Here is a 25,472-nt window from a genome sequence, read left to right on the forward strand (position 1 = left end):
TAGAGTACCAACTAAAGCAGTTGCAAAAACACCTTATGAGCTTTGGACGGTCGAAAGCCTAGTCTAAAGCATTTCCACATTTGGGGATGTCCAGTGAGGCAAGGCCTTATAGGCCACATGAAAATAAATTGGACTCCAAAACGGTTAGCGAGATACTTTATTGGTTATTACGAGCGATCTAGGGGCTATAAGTTTTATGATCCCAGCGTCGAAATATTTTTGAGACGGGAACCGCAACATTTTTGAGGATGTTGAATTTGGGGGGAGAAATAAGGTTAGAGACATTGTTTTTGAGGAGGAATTGAATTCAAACTCGGTTCCTACTATCATTTTAGACAATGTTCGAGGCTTCCACACCTGTCATTGATCAAGAAATGAATTTGAAACCTCAACAAGACAATGTTGAACAACTCCCAAATCAAGATGAGGTTATTGCTCCAGAAGAACAAATTTAACACCTTCAAGAACAAGAGCCATTAAGGAGGTCCACAAGAGAGAGAAGAAATGCCATTTTAGATGATTATTTTGTATTTAAAGACATGAGGATGGATTTGGAATGATGGAAGATGATCCAATCAACTTGCATCAGGCCATGAAAAGTTCTAACTCTCAAAAGTGGATTGATGCCATGGATGAAGAGAATAAGTCTATGCAAGACAATAAAGTTTGGGAAGTTGTCCCATTACCAGAAGGTGTAAAACCAATTGGTTGTAAGTGGTTACTTAAAACCAAGAAGGATGAATATGGTAATGTGGTGAGATTTAAGGCACGTCTTGTAGCAAAAGGCTATACTCAGAAACAAGGCATTGATTATACGAGAGACTTTCTCTCCGGTTTCATCGAAAGACTCTTTTAGGATAATATTGGCACTTGTTGCTCATTTTGACCTTGAGTTACATCGGATGGATGTTAAAACGGCGTTTCTCAATGGCAACATTTATGAGACAATTTATGTGGAACAACCAAAAAACTTTGTGGTTGGTGACCCAAAGAATATGGTTTGCAAATTAAAGAAATCCATCTATGGACTCAAGCAAGCTTCTCGTCAGTGGTATCACAAGTTTCATCAAGTAATTATCTCATTTGGTTTTGAGATGAATATTATTGATGATTGTGTATATCACAAGTTCGATGGGAGTAAATACATATTTACGGTTCTATATGTCGATGACATATTGCTTGCTACTAATGATATAGGCTTATTGCACGAAACCAAGAGATTTTTATCTAAGCAATTTGAGATGAAAGATCTTGGTGACGCCTCTTTTGTATTAGGAATTCAAATACGTCGAGATCGTTCTCGGGGTATTCTTGGATTATCACAAAAGAGCTATATCGATAAAGTACTCAAAAGATTTGGCATGCAAGATTGTAGACCAGGTGATACCCCTATTACTAAAGGAGGCAAATTCAGTCTTAGTCAATGCCCTAAAAGTAACCTTCAAACTAAGGAAACACAAAAGATTCCCTCAGCATCAGTTGTTGGGAGTCTAATGTATCTTCAAGTATGTACGCATCCAGATATTGCGTACATTATTGGGGTGTTAGGCAGGTATTTAAGCAACCTTGGTATCGACCATTATATAGTAGCCAAGAGGGTTATGAGGTATCTTCAGAGAACAAAAGATTATATGCTCACATACAGGAAGTTAGATCATTTGGAGGTCGTAGGGTATTCTGATTCTGATTTCGCTGGATGCCAAGATAGCAGAAGGTCTACATCAGGCTATATTTTCTTGTTAGCTGGAGGAGCTATATCCTGGAAAAGTGTCAAACAGACACTTGTAGCTTCTTCCACCATGGCGGCGGGGTCGTAGCGTGTTATGAGGCATCAAATCGGGGAATATGGTGGAAACTTTGTCACTAGGCTGCGTGTTTTGGAGAATGTTGAAAGACCACTTAAGATATTTTGTGACAATAAATCAGCGGTGCTGTATTCCAACAACAATAGGAGCTCATCCAAGTCAAAGCATATTGACATAAAGTTCCTAGTTGTGAAAGAAAGAGTGCAAAGTGGACAGATTTCCATAGAGCATATTGGGACAAACTCCATGATAGCGGATCCGCTCACAAAAGGATTACCACCCAAGGTCTTTCATGAGCACACTGCTCATATGGGTGTAGTATTGCTTGAGGATATCATGATTTAGTGGGAGTTTGTATTTTCTTTGTTTTATGTTTGTTTAAGACATTTATGTATTTGGTTATTTTCTGATCAGAAATAAAGTTTTCAGTTTATTCACTCTGTTTTGTTATGTTTAAGTTTGACCTCACTTTGGTTTAAGGAGGACCAGTTGGAAATAGGCATGTTCGGTTCACATTGCATGTAATTTCCATGCTACACATCCATGATTGATCTATGTCATTTGGCTATATTTGTATATGTGACCATTGATGGGTTTAGTCATGATTGATATGACGAAAATCGCTTTGATCCTATATGGGTATAGTTGATGGACGAGATTGTTGTGAATACCTTTACATAATAGCAAATTTTGAGCTCATAAGGTTATACATTTATCAGGTAACATATGTTGCCCAAGTGGGAGATTGTTGGATTAAAAAATCCTTTGTGGGCACATATGTATAATGTATATGCTATTATAAAGTGTGATACGAAATTAAGTGACCAATTATGTTATGGGTATCAAAAGGGTATTAAAGTGTCATGGAATTAATGTGTAGATACCATAAGTTAATTTATAATTTGTTGAGGGGCCAAATTATAAATACCCAAGAGTTATTCTAAGATGACTCTATAAATAGGTAGTGGTCCCCAAGAAACACTAGGGTTCTGTATTCTCTCCTTCCCCATCAGAGAAAATACTCTAGAAAATAGTGTATTCTTGGAAGATCAAAACTTTCTCTACAATCTCCAACAATGGCTTCAGGTTAGTGCTTCCGCTCATATTTTATCATCTTCTTCTTCTTTAATTTAGCAAAGGCTTTATAGATTTATGATTTAGGGTTTTCTATATTAAAGCACTTTTAGGAATATGTTTGGATCTGTGATTTATATATTTCTTTGAGTGTTTTATAAATCCTAACAAACTTGGTATTCCCAACCACTAACAACGATTTGATGACGAGTCATCGAAGAACAAAGAAGAACCAACAACAAAACCAAACAACACAAAATCATGTCACACAGATAAGAATAAAATACTCAAAACATATTACGGAGACAAGATCACTAAAACACTCAAAATCATATCACACAGAGACAAGACTAATTGTAGTAGCAAAAATCGAATTGTAGTAGCACCCCGACTAAGCCACACTAGCAGGGCCTAGCCAGAGAAAAAAGACAACATCCGATAGCTATAGATTTAAGAAACGAGAAACCCTAATTTTTCTTTTAATCTGTCCTATATTAGTTTAACCAAACTAATGGATAAATAGATAAAAATAATACTAATATGTATTAAATACTTAATTATTTAAAATATAACAAATTCTTTTTTAACGCTAAAATAAAATTATTTAAATAACTTCATACATACAATATAAAAAATGGTGAAGCAACATATCCTTATTTCTCTCTCTATATATATATATATAATAAAAATTAAATATATTAAGAGTTATGCTAAGATTTGGATTGTTTTTGTTAGAGTTATGCTAAACGCATACAAAAAAAAATAAAGAAATTGGTTCTTTCTGCCGGCATGCAGGCATTCATGCACATGAAAATAAATAACTTGTATGTATAAATATATGTATTATATTATGAAAGATTTTATAATATACTCCTTAAAAGAGATTTACCAATATACTCCTTATTTGTTTTGGTATTTGGAAAAAAAATTTAGTTTAATTTTTTTTATGGTCGTCTACGTTGTAGTTATTTAGGACATCCTACAAAATTTTGAGAAATTCAAAAATATTTAACACGTCGAAAATAGGATTCAAACTATCTATTTCACACGCATATAAAATAAAAGAGTTTCGCGTGCAACAAGACTGTTCGAACCCTATTTTTGACATGTTAGATTTTTTCAAATTTCTTAAAATTTTATAAAATATCTTAAATAAATACAATGTAAAAAAAATTAAACTAAAAAATTCTCTCAAATGCCAAAAGAAATAGGAAGTACATTAATAAATTCCTTTCAAGAGGTTGCATTGTAAAAACACCCTATATTTTATGAAAAATTATTCATGTCTTTGTCTTAGTTTGTATGCAAGTTATAGTTTTGTTTGCTTTAGCTTAGGCTATATAAATATATATATGAAGTGGGTTATATATACCATCATCTCATAATTAAATATGTAATTATGTATTAGTTCCACCTTGTTAAAACTTTCTTAATTAATTAAACAATTGCCGGCCACATATATTACCATCACCTTCTTCTTGTCCTTAATAAATCATCACATTATTCTCCATTTTCTTTTCATTTATCTAATTATCTTTAAACTTGAAATAATGTAATTTAATTATCCTTCTTCAACAATATCCTCATAGGTCATCTCTTCTATATCTAGCTAGTTTCCTTAATAATAATAATTATATAAGTAGTACTAATAGCATTAATGTAAACTTATTACAAAGCTATGATGAATTCCCTAGTGTACTTCCTTATAATTATTGTTTTATTAATTGTGCCATCTTTAGAAGAAGACCAATTCCAATACCAAATCACTTCATGTCTCACACAACATAACATCAACAACTTTACCACATTACATAGCAACGAATCCAAATACTATTACAAGTTGCTCAATTTCTCTATGCAAAATCTTCGTTTTGCTGATCCCAATTTTCCTAAGCCTATTGCTATAATATTGCCTCAAAATGTAGACCAAATAAAAAGTGTTGTCTTATGTGCTAGGAATGCCTCTTGCAAAATCATAATTAGGTCGGGGGGACACAGCTATGAGGGTACTTCCTCAACTATAGACACTGCCAGCACTGCAAACACTCCTACCCCGTTTGTGATCATGGATCTAATGAATCTTAACCGAGTGACGGTTGACTTAGAGGACAAGTCAGCCTGGGTGGAAGGAGGTGCAACATTGGGTGAGACTTACTATGCTATTGCTAATGCCACTAATTATTATGGTTTCTCAGCTGGATCATGTCCAACTGTTGGAATAGGTGGACATATTTCGGGCGGTGGCTTTGGGTTACTTTCCCGAAAATATGGAGTTGCGGCTGATAATGTGTTGGATGCTCTGCTTGTTGACGCTAATGGAAAGTTGTTAGATAGAGAAAGCATGGGAGAAGATGTGTTTTGGGCCATTAGAGGTGGAGGTGGTGGTGTTTGGGGGGTTGTTTATGCTTGGAAAATCAATTTATTGAAAGTTCCACCCATTGTCACAACCTTTATTGTGTCTAGACAAGGCACAAAAACCCAAATAGCAAACCTAATAGCAAAGTGGCAACTTGTTGCTCCCAACTTAGGAGATGATTTTTACTTGTCATGTTTTGTTGGTGCAGGGTTACCCGAAACCACAACTCATGTTGGAATTTCAGTTACATTTAAAGGCTTTTATCTCGGTCCTAAGAATCAAACACAATTCTTCATTCATCAGGTGTTCCCAGAACTAGGTATTGTAGAACAAGACTGCTTTGAAATGAGTTGGATTCAATCCATCGTGTTCTTCTCCGATTTGTCTCCAGGAAGCTCGGTACACAACTTGCAAGATCGTTACTTGCAAAATAAGGCATATTTTAAAGCTAAATCGGACTATGTTCATACCCCAATTTCTCATGATGGCATATGGGTAGCCCTTAACCATCTTGAGAAGGAGCCCAAAGGGTATGTGATTTTAGATCCTTATGGTGGAAACATGGATCGTATAAGCACTGAATCTATTGCTTTCCCACATAGAAAAGGTAACTTGTATACAATTCAATACATGGTAGAATGGAGCCAACAAGAGAATAATGAGAAAAGAGAAGATTACATAAAATGGTTAAGAGCATTTTATAGTGCAATGGCTCCATATGTTTCATGGGGTCCTAGAGCAGCTTATGTAAACTATATAGATTTTGATCTTGGTGTGATGGTTACAAAGGATCATGATGATGATGATGATGATCAGTTGTTTGACCCTGTGGAGATTGCTAGGGCTTGGGGAGAAAAATATTTTCTAAATAACTTTGATAGGTTGGTTCGAGCCAAAACTTTGATAGATCCTCACAATGTTTTCTCTAATCAACAAAGTATTCCTCCAAATAATTCTAATTTGGTTAGTCTTAGACGGAGTGAGTAGAACAAAAGAAATGTAGTAGTTGTAATTTATGAGGGATCTTGTATGTGAAAGAAGAATGTTATGTGTGGATATTATAAGTGGCATAGAATTAAGGTGCCCAACATTCACATTAATATGACATCCTATAATTGGTTTGCGGTTTTTTATATTATTCATTAAATTAAAATGTATAGAAATCAATATTAAATTGTACTAATATTTAGTATGTTAGGTCTAATGATGTGATTGGCACCTTAAGATAGCTCTTAACATTTCTCAAATAGGTAAATCAAAATTGTAAGGTGAATGAAACGACCACTACTTGTTCAAGTGTAAGAGCACTTATATTAGTTTCTCTATTCTATTCTTTAAAATACATTATCAAAATCTCACTTTCTTCGTGTTACCTTAAATTTTTACATTATCATACATTAATTTCTCGATTTTTTTCTCTGCATTATTGAAATATTAACTACCTTTTGTGCCAAATATAACACAATTTTTACATCTTTCATTGAAGATCGTCTTAAGAGTAAGGATGACCACACAGTAGGGAATCCCCTAATAAGGGCAGGGCGGGGCAAAGAATTCTCTAATAAAAAAATAAAGTTTATAATAAAAAATTAAATATATATAAAAAATATTAAACTACATAAAAATTAAAACATTACACATTAATTATTATTTAATAAACTAATTATTATTCAAAACACAACTTTAAAATCATAAAAAGGATACTACTACGTAAACTGAAAAAATACAAACATAAATTATAAATTGCAAAATATTATTATAAATATAAAATAAAATACTAAACGGATCCCCATCAAGGCGGAGGGTGTGATCCCTATCCCTATCCCGTTTAATATTTGGGGATAAAAAATAATTCTCGTTCCCACCCCATTCTCCATTTAGACAGGGAATTCTTGCCCATTAAGAGCGTGGCCCATCCCGATGGCAGAAATGTAAATCCATACTTGGGAGTGTTTTAGTGCTCTAAAATCTACTATCCCATTTTTTCTATCCCAAATTTATGCAAACCAATTAAGTAGTGACATGTCATTTAATTTGACACATCATCTAACCGATCGCTAAGAGTAAAACCTTTGTTCACTTTTCTCTCAATACCAAGGGCATATTCATTTTATCCTATCATCTTCTTCTACCAATTTTATTTATTTTATAAAGAAAAAAAGAGTATTGTATGCTACAATACAATCTCATGATCAAACTTATTCCAATGTTATTTAAGTGGGGATCTAAATATAATAAAAACAAGTACTCCATATGGAATCTATAATCATATAACATCACTCAAACTAAAGTGTACTTGTGTTATCACTTTTTTAGATACATTACCACACTCAACAAGCATACATACACATATATATATTAATAGAAAAAAGATGAGCTAATGAATAAAGTGAAAATGGATCATAATAATAATAATAATAATAATGAAGTAGAAATTGTAAGAAGAAAATTTGGTGATGAACAAAGCAATCTACTCGACAAGTTCGAAAGGCTCTCCTTTGAAGTTCAACTCAACAAAGCCATCTTAGGGCGAAGCCTCTCCGAGCCCGCCACCCTCGGCCACCGCCACCTCCACCGCCACACAAAACTTCCTCCTCCTAATACTACTACTTTTGTTGCTTCGTCTTATCAAAAGAGCTTACCAACACCCTCGGGTTTGGTATCTCAGGTGAGCCAAGGCCGCCGTAGTGGGCGGCCTGGATTTCGAAAGGTTATGAAGAAATTGCTTAAACCTATTTTTGGATTTGGATTTGGAAGAAAAAGAAATAGCAATAGTAAGAATAATAATAATAATAATAATAATAATAATGATGCCAATAATATTAATGTGGCAGATCCAATGTTTTGGAAAACATTTAGTAGATCTCTACGTTTTTAAATTTATATATTTATTTTTGGATGATTAATTATATATATAATATATATTATCTAATGTCTATTCTATATAAAGTGTGCTTATATAACCGAATTCTTAGTTTATGAGAAATATATGGGTGACTTTTTATTTATATTAAAAATAAAATAGTTTATTATTAAAAATAAAATGATTTATGAGAAATTCATGGGTCACTTTTTATTTATATATAATAAAATAAAAAATAAATAAATCCCATTAAATCCAAAAAAAAAAGTTCTAGATTTTCTTTAATTACCGTATTTCTAACTCTATTTAATTATTTATGCCTCTTTTATAAACCATATTTGATTAAAGTTAAGATTATAACATTAATTTAAATTATTGTTCATATATTGCTTAATCCTATTAATAAAAAATAATTCAATATATGAACCCTATTTGATTAAAGTGAAATAATTCAATATATGAACCCTATATGATTAAATCACGTTAATCAAATAGGGTTCATATATATTGAATTATTTTTTAATAATGGGATTAATCAATATATGAACAATAATTTGAATTAATCTTATAATCTTAACTTTTTAATTCAATTATTAATTATTTGTCACATAATTATTAAGTCTTTTCCCTTTAATTTTCTTTTTGTTGATGATGCTAATTTATTCATATTAAGGTAGTGTTCTACTAGGGGATCTAACGAGTTTCGCCCCTTCGCTATTGGCCTCTAAGAGTTCAAATTCCAGTATTGTATAAATTTTCAATTTGTTCTATTTCTTATATTAACAGAAATTTTGCTACTTTTTTTTTTAATTTACAACTTTAATGTTTATATCTTATTAGGGACATTCATGAAAATTTGAGTTTCTTTGAAATATACAATTAATGAGCATTATTTTTTGATCGTATTGTGTTTTCCATGGCTGAAAACCTCAATAATCTCTATCATTTGATATCAAATAAAATAAAACTGTCATGATGTATACATTATGGTTATTTAATGAGTAATTAGTGTGTTGAAATTGTCAAGCTGATATTTAGAATTGTTTATAATTGAATTGTTTCTTTGTCAAAATAAATATTAAGTATATTCATATGTTTATAGGTTTATCTATTTTCTCTTAGATCAATCATGCTCATATAGCAAAAAAATCATACTCATATAGACATGTTATTTTCATTTTGTAATTTAGATCTTCTTAATCATTATTTAGTTCACTTAAACCTTTTAGGTACTCTATTTACAAAGATCTGTATTACATGTATTATTTATTTTTGACTATGAGGAGGTGGATTTCTTTATTGGGAAACATATAGTCTGACAAATTATCGTTCATATATTGAATAATTATTTTTGATTAATGGGATTCATATATATAACTGTGTATATTGAATTCTTTATTCAAATAATTATTTTTTATTTTTACGTGATTATTTATTGTTCATATATCTAGAACCCTATTTGATTAAAGTTAAAATTATAAGATTAATTAATTTATAATTTCTTCCTATACACATAATAATAATCTGACCTAATAACTAATAATATTTTTTCTTTAATTTTTAATTGTATCACTTTAAAATAACATAGAAAAAAACTAGAATAAAATTTAGTATACGTGCCTTTGCACGTAGCTTTTTACTAGTAACTAGAAATGTATGTAAGTTATTATATGAATGTTATGATATTACATGAATTAATTATATACAAATAAGAGTATAATTGGACTTCCAATTTTTTTAGTGATGATAACATTATCTTAAAAGGTGACATTATGTAAATAGTATAATAATATAAGAAAAATAAGTGTATAAAAATTAAAATATATAAAAATTTCACGTTAATTACTCAAAAATTAAATAAATAAACAAATGGTAAGCTAATATAATCATAAAGTAGTGTAATTTTTTTTTTTCTTTCAAAATGTTTTATTGTAAAGTAGTAATTTTTCTTCTTATATAATTTCTTTTATATAGAATAATAAAATGGTGTGGATAAATAAATAAATAAAAAATGAAATAATTTGAAAAATATATTTATAAATTCAATACTACTCCCAAAAATACTTATACTACATTATTATTCTCTAATGCCTTCTCCAATTCATGTGTTCAACTCTATTTTAGTGACCAACCCAATTTGCTTCTACAAAACATTCAAAACCAATCAAACCCATCACCATGTTTCTTCTTCTTCTTATGCTCTTAATAAAAACAACATTACAGAAATACCCATCAAAGAAAGCCATGATTTTTATGAGAAACCCACCACCCAATTAAGCCTAAAACCTCTTGTTGATGAAATCAAAGGCTTACCCTTTAAAGAAAAACACCAAATCATCACTGTTCAGAAGCTAAATGGTGATTTGGGAACTATTTTTGAGTTCAATGAACTGCTTTTAGCTCTTGTTGTTGCTGAGGAGCCTTATCTTGCCTTGAAACTGTTTGATGAAATGTCTAGTTATGGTTTGGAGCCAGATTCTTGGACATTTTCTGTAATTATTAGGTGTTATTGTGAGAATAATGATTTTGATGAGGCAGAGAGTGTTCTAAGGTATATGTTGGATAATGGGTTTGTTCCAAATTTTTCTGCTGTAAATATTTTGATGAATTCATTATGTAAAAAGGGTAAGTTGCAGAGAGCTTTTGGGGTTTTGGATTTGATGGGTGGGATTGGTTTTAAGCCAACTGTTCAAATATATAATTGTTTGTTGAAAGGGTTGTGTTATGTGGGGAGAGTAGAGGAAGCATTTGATATGTTAATGAGGATGAAGAAAGACTCCATTGTTGGAGTTGATATGTATTCATATACAGCTGTTATGGGTGGTTTTTGTAAAGTTGGTAGATCAGATGAGGCTATGGAATTGCTTAATGAAGCTTTGGAGATGAGTTTATCACCAAATGTTGTCACTTTCAATACTCTCTTTAATGGGTTTTGTGTAGAGGGAAGACCATTGGAAGGGATTAAGATTTTGAAGATGATGAAAGAGAGAGATTGTCAGCCTGATTATATCAGTTACAGTACTTTGTTACATGGCTTATTGAAATGGCGAAAAACCAAGACTGCTTTGAGGATTTGTAACGAAATGTTGGAGATTGGATTGAATGTGGAGAAGAAGATGATGAACTCTTTGTTAAGAGGATTGTGTAGGAGATTTTGTAGGGGAAGAAAAGAAGACTTGTTTCGAGATGCTTACCAATTCTTCGAGAAGATGAAAAATGATGGCGATTTGTTCGAACCTAGTACGTACGATCTAGTGATTCAAACTCTGTGTATAGGGAAGAAAATTGATGAGGCTAGTGTAAGTTTACAGACGATGATTCGAATGGGATTTTCACCGCAGATTATCACACTGAACGGTGTAATTCAAGCGCTTTGTGTGGAGGGAAAGGCGAACGAGGCGTTGTTTGTTTTGGTTTTGTTGAATGAAGGGGGTATAGTTCCTAGTAGAGGAAGTTATAACCTTTTGATTGATGGGTTGAACAAACATGGTAATTTCTTCAGTGCTTGTAATGTGTACGGGGCTGCAGTGAAGCGCGGTTTGATTCCTAGCAAGAAACCGCAACAATGAGAAAATGTTGTCGATTCTTTGCTTCTTGTAATATTACTACGACGATAAATCGATTCACTTTCTTTGATTAGATACAAAAATGTATTAAGCTATTCTCAAATGAGCTAAGTAGTTTACAACAAAGGTTGAGGTTTTACTAATTTCAAGTGAAAACTTTGTGTACATTTCTCATACAGTGAAGATAGAATAGAACTCTCTTTAATGGTAAACAAAAGGCCGAAAAGAATTGTCTAATGGTAGGTAATCTACAAGCTATAACTCATGCCCGACTCGTGTATTGTCCGGTTCTTGTGTCGACTATTATTGTGTCCCCTGTATTTATGAATAACGGGACATTGACGATTGTTCCGGTTTCAAGAGTTGCAGGCTTTGTTCCACCACCTGCAAAGGAAAAATTCACATGGCAAATTCAGTACAAGGACAAGACATTAGGTCCTTCGAAATTTAACAACGAAACGAAATAACATTACCTTGAGCCGTGTCACCCTTGAGTCCTGGATCAACTTGTTCTACTTTCAACTGCACTGTGACAGGAAGTTCAAGGCCAATAACCTAAAACGATATAGCAAACGCAATTCGCCATTAAAGAAAGATAATCATACGTAATCAAATTATAACAAATGTTCAGAAAAACTTGGAAAGGATTTGACAAGAACCTTTCCTTTCCAAAGTAGGAGATTGCAGTCCATTCCTTCTTTCAACCACTTTGTTTTATCCCCGACATCAGCATCATTGAGGCGAATTTCCTCGTATGTGATCTGCAAAAGAGTACAATTACACCTATAAAGTATGAAAATGAAGTTAGTTGAAATTCAAATCTTGACAGTTACAGTGACGCGTTCCTTGAGGCATAGCCCCTGGATACTAAATCGGTCCTGCTTCAGCAAGAATCTTGTAAAAACTCCTGCAACCGAAGACCAATATATGAAATTAGAATATGAAGATTAAAAAAATACCAGGTCCATGAAGACGAACTGTGAACCGTCTTTGTAGGTGAACTGTTTGGTTTCCTTAAATACTTCTGCCTCATCAATCTGGGAAAATAAGTCCATGTAAGGAACAATAAAAACACATAATTGGATACAAAATTGTATAATGTGAGCATATTTATCTACTCAGTGCCTAATAATCAAGGGATATCATTAGCATGATTAAATTTAATGATATCCCTTTATTGTCTATATCAGTGTTGATAAAAGTTCCAAGAAATCACAATATGTTGCTGAAGGAGAGGAGACCATGTTCTATCTCATTGTACTATTAACATTTACATATCAACAAGAATTATATATACTATTATTGATGTATGGAATGAAATTGGAGAATGCATGTTGTATCTTCTAATTACAGCTTGATACGGTCTGGTTTCGATTTCTCATGGACCTCCCTAACAAATTGCTAGAGTTTCTGACTCATTGGATTCAATGAAGTGTAACCAAAACTTTGAAACCAAAATACAGAATATGTTTTGTTTTTATTTGACCTTTCATACATGTTTGTGATGCAAATTTTCTTTTATTAAATACAGAAGATGTTAGCAGTGCAAATTCTAAGAAACTTAAAATGTGTCAGCAACAAGACTAATATTAAATAAATTCATAGGTCAAAAGACTATACCGAAACTCCAGCTCGAAAAGTTTTCTCGATAGTGTTCCCTGTTATGAAATTACGGATTTTGGTCCTCACAAATGCAGCACCCTTACCAGGTTTCACATGAAGAAACTCTATAAATGTCAATAAGCAACAAATATTAACTTCAATTCAGTAACACAATGAATAGTTTTTAAATATACAAATCAATAAAAAGGCAAAGATTTATCAGAAAGAAGTACTTCAACGTTTTAAACACACTGCAGACATGGAAGCCAATAAATTGCTATAAACTACCACACAATGCAAGACTTACAGGAATTTAGAAGAAAAGTGCTACAGGACACTAATGGTGTCTAACACTAGACATTACCACAATGTGTCATACCACTATTAGTGTAATGAAGTATCGGGTCTAACATGAATTAATTTAATAATTATCATTTGTAAGGAATATCACACCACTTCACACACCAAGAATTTCAATAAAGTATTCAGAACTTTAATTTGAATTATATCTAAACTCTAGCAAATTGCTATAAGAAATTGAACCCAAATGACAGAAAATCATGGCTCTTCACTTGATTTAACTATCTTGAATCAACTCTCTTATTAGATTGAAATGTAAGTTAATTTATACAGTTGATAGTTGAGAGTCGATAACTAGTACCTATGAAATTCTTAGCAGTACAAGAAAAACATGAGAAATGATCCATTTCTCAAATGTGAATTCCTGATAATCACTACAACAACCAGTTCAACTATAACAACACACAATTATCCAATCACGAAAGTTAAAATCAGAACCAATCTAAAAATCACAAAAACTGCTCATAACCAAAACCAATGACATTACCTAAAACTCGCCAAGGAGCACCGTCGATTTCAAGTTCAGTGCCAACCTTAATATCGTTACTAGACAAAGCCATAATTCCTGTGAAAAAGAAAAAAGAAGCAGTTATTACTTCACTGCTAAATCGAAGTGAAAATGAGAAATCAAAGCACAAAAGAGAGAGTGAAAAAGGAGGTAACTGGGAAATGTTGGGTGGCGAAATTGAAGAGAGCGAGAGAAAGTCGGTATTGGAAGTAGAGAGAGGTTGGAAGAGAAAGAAAGTGATGGAGGAGAGGTGAGGATTGAAGAAGACGATGATGAGAAAGTGAAGAAGGTCGCCATTCCCGCCATTGTTGAAGAAGAAGGGAGGTTTTGGCTTATATATATGTTTATATATATATATATATGTGTGAGTCTGAGTCTGAGTTTACAGAGCTCCCTTTTCTTTGGTTGGATAAGGACCATTTGAAGAAGACGAAGCTTTAAGGATATATTGGGCTTGGGCTTGGGCTTGGACTGGGGCTGGGCCTTTTATTCTCTTTCAATTTTGGGCTTGGTTGGGCTTTTCAGAAGAGAAAAAAAGAGAAAATTACACTTTATACTCTGTTAGTTGTGCTGGTTTTGATATTGAATGGCAAGAATTAATGTTACAAATCCTTGGATCAAGAACATAAAGAACACTAGTGGTGATACAGACCAATTACAAACATAATCTCACTTGAGGCTGTTGAGAATCATGGGGTTCCATCTCAAAACAAATTGGTAATGAGTGAAGTAGCCCATGTTCTTATATATGGTTCAATTTTCTACTATTTATTCTATATGAGACAATGTCCACAACATTCTCCCTCAAGATGATGGCTATTTTTTGCTCATCAATCTTGAACCATATCAGAGTGAACATGGTCACTATCTGTATAGGTGCAAATCGGATAGGATCACTTGCCCGCAAGGGATATGGCTCTGATACCATATTGAAAATCATGGGGTTCTATCTCAAAACCAATTAGTAATGAGTGGAGTAGCCCATGTTCTTATATATGGCTTAATTCTCTACCATTTATTCTATGTGGGCCAATGCCCACAACAGAGGCAATCCATTCAAACACATGGAAATGCCTTTTACAACCCTCATTCTCAACTAATCACTAAGAGAATTCATCTCAAATACAAGCTAAGTTTCTTTGTGTTTTTCTCACTAACTTGATCTCTCTCTTAAATGATTTCTGAAATCTATGGCAGCGACGGAGGAATAGCAGCAAGAAATCTATGGTTTCTGAAATTTTTTCTCAAGGGTGTTCTTGTGAAGAAATGGCGAAGTGGTGAAAGTAACCAAATGAAGGAGAAAGGTTGGCTTTTATAGGCCAGAATGGGTACAAAGCAGTTGTGATCAGGCGCCATCGTACGGTGAGAATCGCAATCGATTCGCATTCTGCAAATCTAACGGTTGGGATAAATACTTATCAGGGCGGTTAAAAACGCTTGTGTATTTGTCTGACACAGATTAAATGCGTCAGATCATTAATGGGCAGGAAGCGAATCGTTGCCTGCAAAAAGTAATAAATTTTAATGATGACTATCATAAATGCAGCCCACGCGCCCGAGGCACGTGCCAGGAAATCGATGAGTCAACCGGAGGCACCAAACAAGCCTCATTTACTCTACACCAAACAAGGCTTGGGGGGTAAATGTTGCTCTTAATTTTGCCCAAAATACGTGGACCAGTATAAAGACGACACGTGGAGCTGAGAGGCTCAACTCTTAAAGAAATCAACTAAGTCCTTGGCAACAAGAGTGTCGATGAGAAGATAACTCCCGGAGAAGATAAAGGAAGGATCCACGTACTCCCGGAGGCCAGGGTCATGCTAAGGCTCCTCTGGGAGGTACTGGACTCTATTTGAACAGTCACCTCACATTTAATGCCGAATGGGAGAAAACATATTGGGACTGCCATAAGCAATATGACTGACGACGTTACCCCTCTTTTGCAGCTATTACGCTGTGATTAATAAAGCTAGTGACAGCTACTTTATGAGGGATCACATCAATCAAGAAGAGATAAAAGATTATATCCACCTAACTCCTAAGATACCTACGGTATAGGTCATGTATTTCCTATTTTGTATCTGCTAGGAATATGTGCCTATATTGAACCTGCACAGAAAGACAAGTGATTCATTTCTAGGGATCCCCCAGAAAAATATTATAAATACCCCACAAACACACTGAGACAGGGGTCGAGAATTCTGGGTTCATAAGAATTAAGGAGAGTATATAGGAGTGATATCCACCAAGAACATTCTCTGTAATAAATACTCTCATAAATAACAAAGACTCGTGGACTAAGGCTCGTTAATGCCCTAACCACGTAAAAATTTCATGCATTAAAACTCCTACAGCTTTCTCACATATATATTATTTAATTGGTTGCCGAAAATCTCGATCAATAGAGTCAAACATAATATTGTAAATAGAATTAAAGGGTTTTCAAATAGGCACCTTACCCTTATAGATAGAGATTAAATAAAAGCCCTTCATGTATAGCTTTGAGTTGATTGTTTGGTTTCCCTTTTGGATAATTGTTCTTTCATTGGTGCTTGTAATTGTTATGTTAGTTCAATATAATTATTTCTTTTGCTTATCCAAAAAAAAAAAAAAAGAAAGAAATCGACATTTTGTCATCTTATCTTAAATATTTATCGTATTAAAAGTATTTTCAAGACATGATTTTATTGTCAATCTAAATAAATATTTATAAAGTTAGCATCAAAAAATGTCAAATAGTATTTTTATTATTGTTTTTTTGAAAGGATGTCAACTAATATTTAAATTAGCTTTAATATTATAGTTTTTAGGTTAAGACCTCTAAAATATATTATTCATAACAATTGGATTACTACTCATAAATATTATAATTAATTTATTTTAATTTTTTTTAGATCTTATTGGGTTAGAACTTTGAATAATATAATTATCCTTAAAAAAATATATATTTATTGTATTTGAGAAATGCATGTTCTATCCAAAGCCACCCACTAATTTTTGTTGGTTCATTTAGCAATTTTGTCAGCGCACGAGTTTAAATCATGATGTTATTATTTATTAATTAATATAAAGTATTCTCTTAATGTATATTAAGGTCTAAGTTTTTTAATCCATAATTAATAAATATTAAGATATAATTAACTAACAGCAAAAATACCTATTTAGCCATGCCTTTGTTTTATTAAATTAAATAATAATTCAAACCTTGTAATTTACAAAATAAATCAAATTAATTTATGGAATTTAATTTGGGTTAATCTTTTTAACAAATTTATACACTAAGTTCAATTTTCAACCATGACTTTGGTTCGAACCAAAATAATTATTTTAGATTTAATCATATTTAGAAGAGTAATTTGCGGCATAAATACTTAAATTTAACTTTCAGTTGTAAATAAATACTTAAGTTTAATTTTTGGCGGTAATAATACATAAGTTATATTTTTAAAATTTTGTAGGTACTTAACCGTTAAATGTTAAGCCATTATATCCACGTGTCATTTTCTTATTAGTATATTTGAACTAGTGTTTTTTTTTTTAAAAATAATAAAAATTTAATGACTTTGACCAAGAATTGCCACGTGGTTTTTTATTTAACTAGGTACCTACAGAAATTTTAAAATTATAACTTAAGTATTATTACCGTAGGTATTTATTTGCAATTAAAAATTAAACTTAAATATTTATGTCACAAATTATTCTATTTAAAAATTGTTTGATCGAATAATTAAACATAATTTAAAAACTCAGAATCTGCATATTCGTACATATACTATTTTTTTCTAACTTAAAAAAATAAACATTTTTAATTATACATTATGTAAAATAACATATAAAGTACATGTTTATTCTTGAATTAGTTAATGGTTGACCACCTAAATAAAAATAATTTTTTCAAAAAAAAAAAATAAAGAGCCCCACAAATCAAATATCACAAAAAAATTAAAAAAGTTAATTTGCCTCGTAATCATTAATTGGTCCACCAAATATAAGAAAAATAAAATAATAGTTTAAGAAGTCTAGTCTCATTCAATATGTGTGTATTTAATTTACGAGTGTTTGTAGTGGGGGTGATATATTTTTTGTTTAATTTTTCGGAGAGCACCGTACATGTGGTTTGAACAATTTTTCAAATTGTATCTGCACTGTATAAATCTTAAAACTGCTCTATAAAATACGCGGGCAATTTGTAATAATTGCTAACTAATTTATAATTAAACATTAAAATAAAATTTTTTATATAGTTAATAACCAAGAAATATTCAAACAAAACAATAAAGATAATAAAACTATGATACGAAAAATTAACTTAATAAATAATATAATATAATATAAACTATAATATATTATATACATTTTTTAAATATTTTTTTTACACAAAATAGTCATTAATTTATAAAACATGCTCACTTTTGTCATTCTATTCATACAAATGTGTACACAATTGATAAATGTAATGCTTAAAAATTAGTATTACTTCTAATAAGATTAAACAAAACTAAAAGTTGACTAAAAATATAAATTATATTAAAAATTAGTATTACTTTTTTAAGAGTGGGGGTGTGGTTTAAACCGCATTTATAAAATTTCAAACAACTTCAAACCGCAAATCATACCACACAGTTTAAGAAAAAATCAAAACACAACTGCATTGTAAAAATTCTAAATTACATAATTCAATACAGTGCGGTGTGGTACGAATAGTTTATACGATATGAGTAATTTGATAAACACCTCTACAAATAACTCAATATAAAAAAAAAAAAAAGTTGTTATTAAACACCGACACACATAAAAAAATGGATTTTAAATCTCTTTTGTGTCGCTTATGCACCAAGTAAGAACACTAGAAGAACACTACTTCATACATTTTTAAAATTAGTGGAGAGTGTATATGCTATCGAAAATTATAACTTCAACTAGTAGTAGCACTCTCAACTCAACTACAACTACAGAAGTATAATTTATGTATACTACAAGCATTCAAAGAAGCAATATAGTTATAAGAAAAAAAACCAAAAGAAGTAAAAGTAATTGAGTTAAAGAAGATAAAAGTTAGAAGAAAACCCTACTAATATTGCCACTAATAACAATATAAAAAATCGTTAATTATTTATAAGACGGTACTTCTTGAGGTTAGGATCAAAAAAATATGTTAAACACAATAACATAATTCAAAACTCGCACGAAAGTTAAGGGATTTAGATTTGTCTTAAATGGGTTCGGGTCGTATTCGGATTGTCACAAGTAACACGTAACTAATCTGTTAATGACTTATTTAAAGATATTATAGTATTTTAACAAATTATAAATGAATTTTAAACGTGTTAAATATGTCATTAATATATTAATGGGTTGACATATTTGAATAAAATCTATTTATAAATAAATTATACAAATTATGTCGTGTCAATCTATTTATAAATGAGTCGTATTTGAATTTAATTTTTTGACATACTTATTAATCGAATCGTATTTAGATCGAGCATATATCTCTAATACACGTATTTTGATATGACACAAATACGACTCGCGAACACAAATTACCAAATCGAAAGTAATATTATGAGTATGACCACAAGTGGCCCACATTTCATAGGCCGAAGATTTCTTCCAGCCCAATAATGCAAGCCCAAGCCCAAGCCCAAAACAATTCTAATCGAACCAGTGAAAGTGAACAGTGAATAGTTGTAGGCGTGAGACTGTTTAGTCCACTGAGGCGCGTGGGTTGTTATTTCTTTTTCAGCGTGGTAGGTAACGCACTTCTAGGTAAGCACACGTCATCTTCTCACATACATGACGTCATAACTGAATAGATAAGATCAACGGTTGACAATCCTTGAATATTTGTACTGTTTGGATTTTAAATTCTGTTTGGACGGTCCCGATGACTTGGAGAAGACAGACCACAGAGCCCAGATCTTTTGTCCACACTTTATCCTTGCTCGTTTGGTAGTTTAGCAGATAAATGGAGGGTATTTTGGTAATTACAGATATTGTACTTTGTTGCATGCGAAATTATCCTAATTGGATTAAATAAAAAGTGTTCTATACCGCATTTTTCGGTGTTTCTCTTCTCTGCCGCCGTATTTAACACTTATTTTTAAAAATAAATAAATAAATTTATGTAATTATTTTTCTATCTTTTAATAATTATTTTATATATTTTTCAAATTTATTATTATTTCAGTGCAAATCTATCAATTATGTGATACTTATTTTTGTTTATATATTGTATTTTCATAGGTGAATATTATTTTAAATTTTATTTTTTTATAAAAGTTATTGATTGAACTTTATATTTTGTTAAATAACACAATAAATCTTATAATTTTCAAAATAGTACAAATAGGACTATAAGCTCAATTTTCGATATTTTTTAATATAACCAACTTGAAGATATGTTAGAGAGTCACACATTCTTAATGTGTAGAAAGATAATAGAATATATAAGAGGAATGAGCTACTCCTCCCATTGCCAATTAGTTTTGGGATGGAACCTCATTCACCTTATTCACAAATTCTAACATAGTATCAGAGCAAAACAAACAAACAAGATGTGGTCACTTGTGAATACCGATTCGAAAAGTAGAGCAAAAAGAACCACTTGTGATCAGGGATAATGAGCCAAAAAAAGAGCCCCTTATGATCGAGTTGTCCAAGATGGTGGGCATATTAAATAGCTACCATCTTGAGGGGAATGTTAGAGAGTCCCACATTGCTAATGTGTGGAAAGATAATAGAATATATAAGAGTAATGGACTACTCCTCCCATTGCCAATTGGTTTTGGGATGGAACCCCATTCATCTTATCCTCAAATTCTAACAAGATAATTTCTAACACGAGCAAATACAGAAAATTTAACCATTTTTTTATAACACCTCTAGGTCAGATTATTATTAAGTTTTATTTTGATGAAAAATCAGTTCAGGGTCCTACTTGTACTATTTTAGAATATACAGGATCTATTTTATCATTTAACAAAATAGAGAGTTCAATATATAACTTTTACAAAATACATAGTCTAAAATAGTATTTGCCCTAATTTCACTCATTTAGCTCTTTATTTAGGGGTGTTCATTGGAACACATATAATGTTTTTAAGCTTATCCAGATCTGATCCAATTATATATTAAATGCTAGATTTTACCATCCGACGTGATCCAATTAATTTCAATCATCTAATCGATCCAACATGCAATAGATGTTAGATTGAATCGGTTTTATCTATTGAATGTATTTCATGTATATATATTGGTTTAATTCGTATTTATTGAATATTTTAGACCTAGTATTTACTGGATTGGATCAGATCCATCTAATATTTTAAACCCAATATCTATTGGATTGAATTGAATCCATTGAATCCAAAAAAATATATATATAAAATTCAAATGTTAATTTTATATATGCGTATATTTTTCTACGTATAACAATATAAAATATAATTAATCGTTCAAACTAAATAAAAATATGAATTAGTTTGATTGAATGTTTGATGTATTGGATTCTTAGACATCCCATTTAACATTCGATCTGAAAATAACATCTAATCTGATCCGATCATAATTTGATATCTAATGGCTGACGGTCGATTATTATTAGATTGGATCCATTTATATGCACACTTTTATCTTTATTTATCTAGTGCAATTTTGTACTTTTATTTTATTAAGAGAAATGATGTTTGGTCTAAACTTGAACAATATATGTAGAAATTCAATAAAATCAAGAAAAAAATTATTAATTAATTTCTAAATAAAAATACCATTTCTTATTTCTTGTTCCAATATACGAATGTTAAGCATGTCATTAATATTGTGTCGATTAAATTTAAGAAATTTTTACACTAAAAATCTAAAATGATAAATTTATTACATTAATACCTATACACGGCTAAACCAACTTTTTTACTCATCTTTTATATTTTATTACTATTTTACCACATGCACACACAATTCAACATTTTTTGACACGTGATTGATTGATGTATTACATCAATCACTCTATACATCATTTCTCTCTTTTTTCTCTTCTTTTTCCTTTTATTTTCTATTTCTTTTTCAGTTTTTTTTTTAAAAAAATAATAACCTTCATAGCTAACACTTCCCTCTCCACAATCACAACTCCATTTTCACTCTTCTTTTTGTTCTTCAATTTTTTTTCAACTCCCATCAACCGTTTTCCCTCTTTTTTTTTTTTCTCTAAATTTATATATAAATATGGTTGTAACTTATTCTTCATCAACTCCTTCCCCTGTTCAAAAAAAAAAAAAAAAATCTAAAATGGAGTTGAAATCTTTAGCTAATAGAAACAAGGGTAAACGACATGTTGTTGAAGATGATGACTCTGATTTTGCTCCATTGTCGAAACGTGGGCGAGCTCTTCCAAAGAAGAAATCAAAGGTGACAGCCCATGAAAAAATTCCTCAAGATGATGCTAAAAAAAAATGATCAAGATGGAGTTGGTCTTCAGTATAAGGTTTGATTTTAGTTTCTTTTTGGTTTCGCCCCTATTTAAAATTTGTTTGTATTTGCCATTTGTGTGTCTTGTGTTTTTCGATTTTACTATTCTAAGTTTTTTATTTTAGCATTTCGTTTGGTTTTTTAGGGCTACTATTTTTTTAGTTTAATTTATTTGTTCTTTTTATGGGTTTTTCATTTTCGTTTGTTTAGTCTTAAAAACTGTTTCATTTTGTTGTCTTTTTTTTTTCTGTTTTATGTTTTTCCAGATGTTTTATTCTTTTTCATTTCAGTTTTTTCATTTGATCTATTCTCAGTTTGTATTAGTTTTTTCATAGTTTTTTAATAGTGTAAACACGTTCTGTATCTATTTTTTTGGAAATATGTTTTTGTCTAGTTGTTTCTTGTCCATTTGTATATCATCAATGGGTAACAATTTAATTTATCATGGATGTTGATGTTCAAAGAGTTTTTTCTGTATTTTAGTTTGTTTACAGTTATTTTGTAGTTTTATTATGGTTTTGCTACTTGCATATTATATAAACTATCTTAAAACGATAATGCAACTATAATGCAACCAAAACAAAAAATAAACAGACTTATACGTAACGTGTTGTCCCTTAATTCAAATTTGCTCTTCTTATTCTGTTTTTTTAAAAATATATTCCACATTGGAAACCAGTAATCAACCAAAATGCAACTATATATAACGTAGATCTATTATTCATGAGGTTTTTTTTTAAAAAAATTTCACATCATACCTTGTTTTGTTTTCGGGGGGAGCTCCAGATCTGTTTGTTACAGATCTACATTTAATGGATCCAGATTTCGATATTAGGGGGAGTTGTTTTGATCGAATAAAACCGAAAATAATTGTGTAATTTTAGTTTCTTCCCAGTTTTTCTGGTTTTTTTTCGTAAATTTCTGTTTAGATCATTGCAGGTCTTCTTTTCCAGTTGATTTCGCCGGAATTAATGGTTGTATTTTCTTCGTTTTAGTTTCATTTTAGTTGTTTTGCGGTTTTGAAACGATCAAGGTATGTCATCTTCATTGTTCGCTCCGTGCAGCTAAAGGTTTAGTGCATGTGGTATTTTTGTAAATATTTGTATGTGGACTGTATAAATGTTTAATGGGCCGGCCCATAGTATTTTTGTAATTTTTTTTTCTTTTTTGTATTTTTCTGTTTTTTTCCCTAAATTTAATAGAGCCTAAATTTGTTAGACTCCAAAAATAATAATATATACATGGTTATTAATAATTTGTCTTTCTAAATTAAATTTTTTGACAATTTCTCTCTCAATATTCTACACTAATTCACTAGATCCTAAGTATAAATGTTTATTGAAAAAATGAAAAAACTTAAAACAAAATGTTACTTGTAAAATTTACTTAAAAGCTACTATAGCAAATTTTCCTTTGATCATAAATCTAACTTGACTAAAGAACAATTACCCATCAATACAAATGATGTATAGAAAAATTATCATCCCAAGTTTGACTAATGTTTGGTAATCAAATATGTTGAAGTTACATATTTGGAAATTCTAATAATAAAAGACAAAATCTAGACTTCATCAAAATTTATTATTATTATAAAATTTGATTTTTTATTTATAACACAAATAATTATTAGTGAAAATTTATTGTAAATCGTATTGATCCTTTTATAAATTTTCAAAAAATTTCGAACCAAAAATAAGTTTCAAATAATTACTTACCACGCTTATTATATATACTAGGTGATTGTTACGTGCAAAGCCACGTAGTGTTAGTTTTATTTAATATTTTAGTTTTTTATTTGAATTAATAATTAAAATAGTATAATTATTTGAACGATTTGTTTTATAAAAATAAAATATGTGTCAGTATATTTAGTAAGTAAAATATAGTTGTGTTATAATAATGTATGTTATTAATAGTAAAATGTACATTAATCTTCTAATTGAAAAAAGTTCTATTATCTCATTTCATATCTAATAATAGCTACACAACTATATATTTATAGACTTTCACATTCTTTGCAAATTACTAATAAGCACCAATAATATTTTCATATTCTAATATTTTTTAACCTTCTCCTCTTGGTGGTAAAATTAAAAATAAAACTAAAAATAAGCACAAACATATAAGGTAAATACTAATTACAGCCTATTTTATTTTTTTATTATTATTTTTTTAAGCCCAAGCCCAAAAATCTCTAAGCCAACACAATCAATCTTCTTTTATATTATCTTTTCTAAATATTTTATCTATATTTTTCTTTTTTAAAAAATAAATAAAAAAATTATTAATATTGGTTTGTTAAAGAGATATGTGGCTAAGATGATTTTTTTAATTTAAAAAGAGATTATTAATATTTAAAAGATTGTTTATTTAAAAGATTGTTTAATTTTTTGGGTTTAATTATTGAGTTTATTTTTTAACGGGAGATCAAACCTAATCGTTAAATTTAACAGAATATTCTTTTATTTTTAAGTATATTCTGTTAAACCAAGAATGTTAAACCAAGAAATGCAGTTAGATAGGCACTTTTAATATATAAAGATATATAAAACCATCACGCGTGTAATAAAATATTTGAGCCTTATTTTTAGCACTATAAACTATTTATTTATTTATTTTTTTGAAAATTTACAAATTAATTATTTTAAATAACTACAACTTACACAATCATGAAAAAAATTAATAAGAAAAACTCTTCTAAATTAGTGTATCATGACAATCCTTTTAAGTAGTGTTGTAAATTCGTACGTGTCGTGCTAGTCTTGTCCATATTTATTTGTATTTTTCACGCTAGTTTATTCATGTCTTTTAGACTAGTCTATCTGTGCTTACATGTCGTGCCTTTCTTGCTTATACTGTGTCGTGTTTAAGC

The 25,472-nt window shown here is 30.6% G+C and overlaps 3 protein-coding genes across 3 annotated transcripts; 2 read left to right on the forward strand and 1 right to left on the reverse strand.

The window, feature by feature from the left end:
- The first annotated feature begins 3,943 nt into the window (after window positions 1-3,943).
- Window positions 3,944-6,224, forward strand: LOC115697665 (berberine bridge enzyme-like D-2). The gene has a single exon (XM_030624755.2). It carries the CDS (start codon window positions 4,558-4,560, stop codon window positions 6,220-6,222), a length of 1,665 nt encoding a protein of 554 aa, XP_030480615.2. The 5' UTR covers window positions 3,944-4,557; the 3' UTR covers window positions 6,223-6,224.
- A 3,961-nt stretch (window positions 6,225-10,185) lies between these two features.
- Window positions 10,186-11,814, forward strand: LOC115698088 (pentatricopeptide repeat-containing protein At5g41170, mitochondrial-like). Its single transcript, XM_030625263.2, has one exon. The coding sequence runs from the start codon at window positions 10,186-10,188 to the stop codon at window positions 11,665-11,667; it is 1,482 nt and encodes a 493-aa protein (XP_030481123.2). The 3' UTR covers window positions 11,668-11,814.
- On the reverse strand, window positions 11,726-14,547 carry LOC115698089 (uncharacterized). The gene is made up of 7 exons (XM_030625264.2): window positions 14,290-14,547; window positions 14,114-14,191; window positions 13,285-13,391; window positions 12,624-12,701; window positions 12,324-12,425; window positions 12,138-12,219; window positions 11,726-12,048 (listed from the first exon to the last, which is right to left on the reverse strand). Exons 1-7 carry the CDS (start codon window positions 14,438-14,440, stop codon window positions 11,927-11,929), a joined length of 720 nt encoding a protein of 239 aa, XP_030481124.1. The 5' UTR covers window positions 14,441-14,547; the 3' UTR covers window positions 11,726-11,926.
- Window positions 14,548-25,472: the final 10,925 nt, after the last annotated feature.

Source organism: Cannabis sativa, chromosome 7 (genome assembly GCF_029168945.1).
Source record: "Cannabis sativa cultivar Pink pepper isolate KNU-18-1 chromosome 7, ASM2916894v1, whole genome shotgun sequence".
In the NCBI taxonomy this organism is placed as follows: Eukaryota; Viridiplantae; Streptophyta; class Magnoliopsida; order Rosales; family Cannabaceae; genus Cannabis; species Cannabis sativa.

Bases quoted from the DNA above. Each gene is read 5' to 3' on its own strand.
- LOC115697665 (XM_030624755.2), top strand. From the start codon at position 4,558: ATGATGAATTCCCTAGTGTACTTCCTTATAATTATTGTTTTATTAATT.
- LOC115698088 (XM_030625263.2), top strand. From the start codon at position 10,186: ATGCCTTCTCCAATTCATGTGTTCAACTCTATTTTAGTGACCAACCCA.
- LOC115698089 (XM_030625264.2), bottom strand. From the start codon at position 14,440: ATGGCGGGAATGGCGACCTTCTTCACTTTCTCATCATCGTCTTCTTCA. The intron at 12,426-12,623 runs GTATTTTTTTAA...ACTCTTTTGCAG, and splicing joins AGTTCGTCTTCATGGACCTG to ATCACATACGAGGAAATTCG. The intron at 12,049-12,137 runs GTAATGTTATTT...TTTCCTTTGCAG, and splicing joins CAAGGGTGACACGGCTCAAG to GTGGTGGAACAAAGCCTGCA.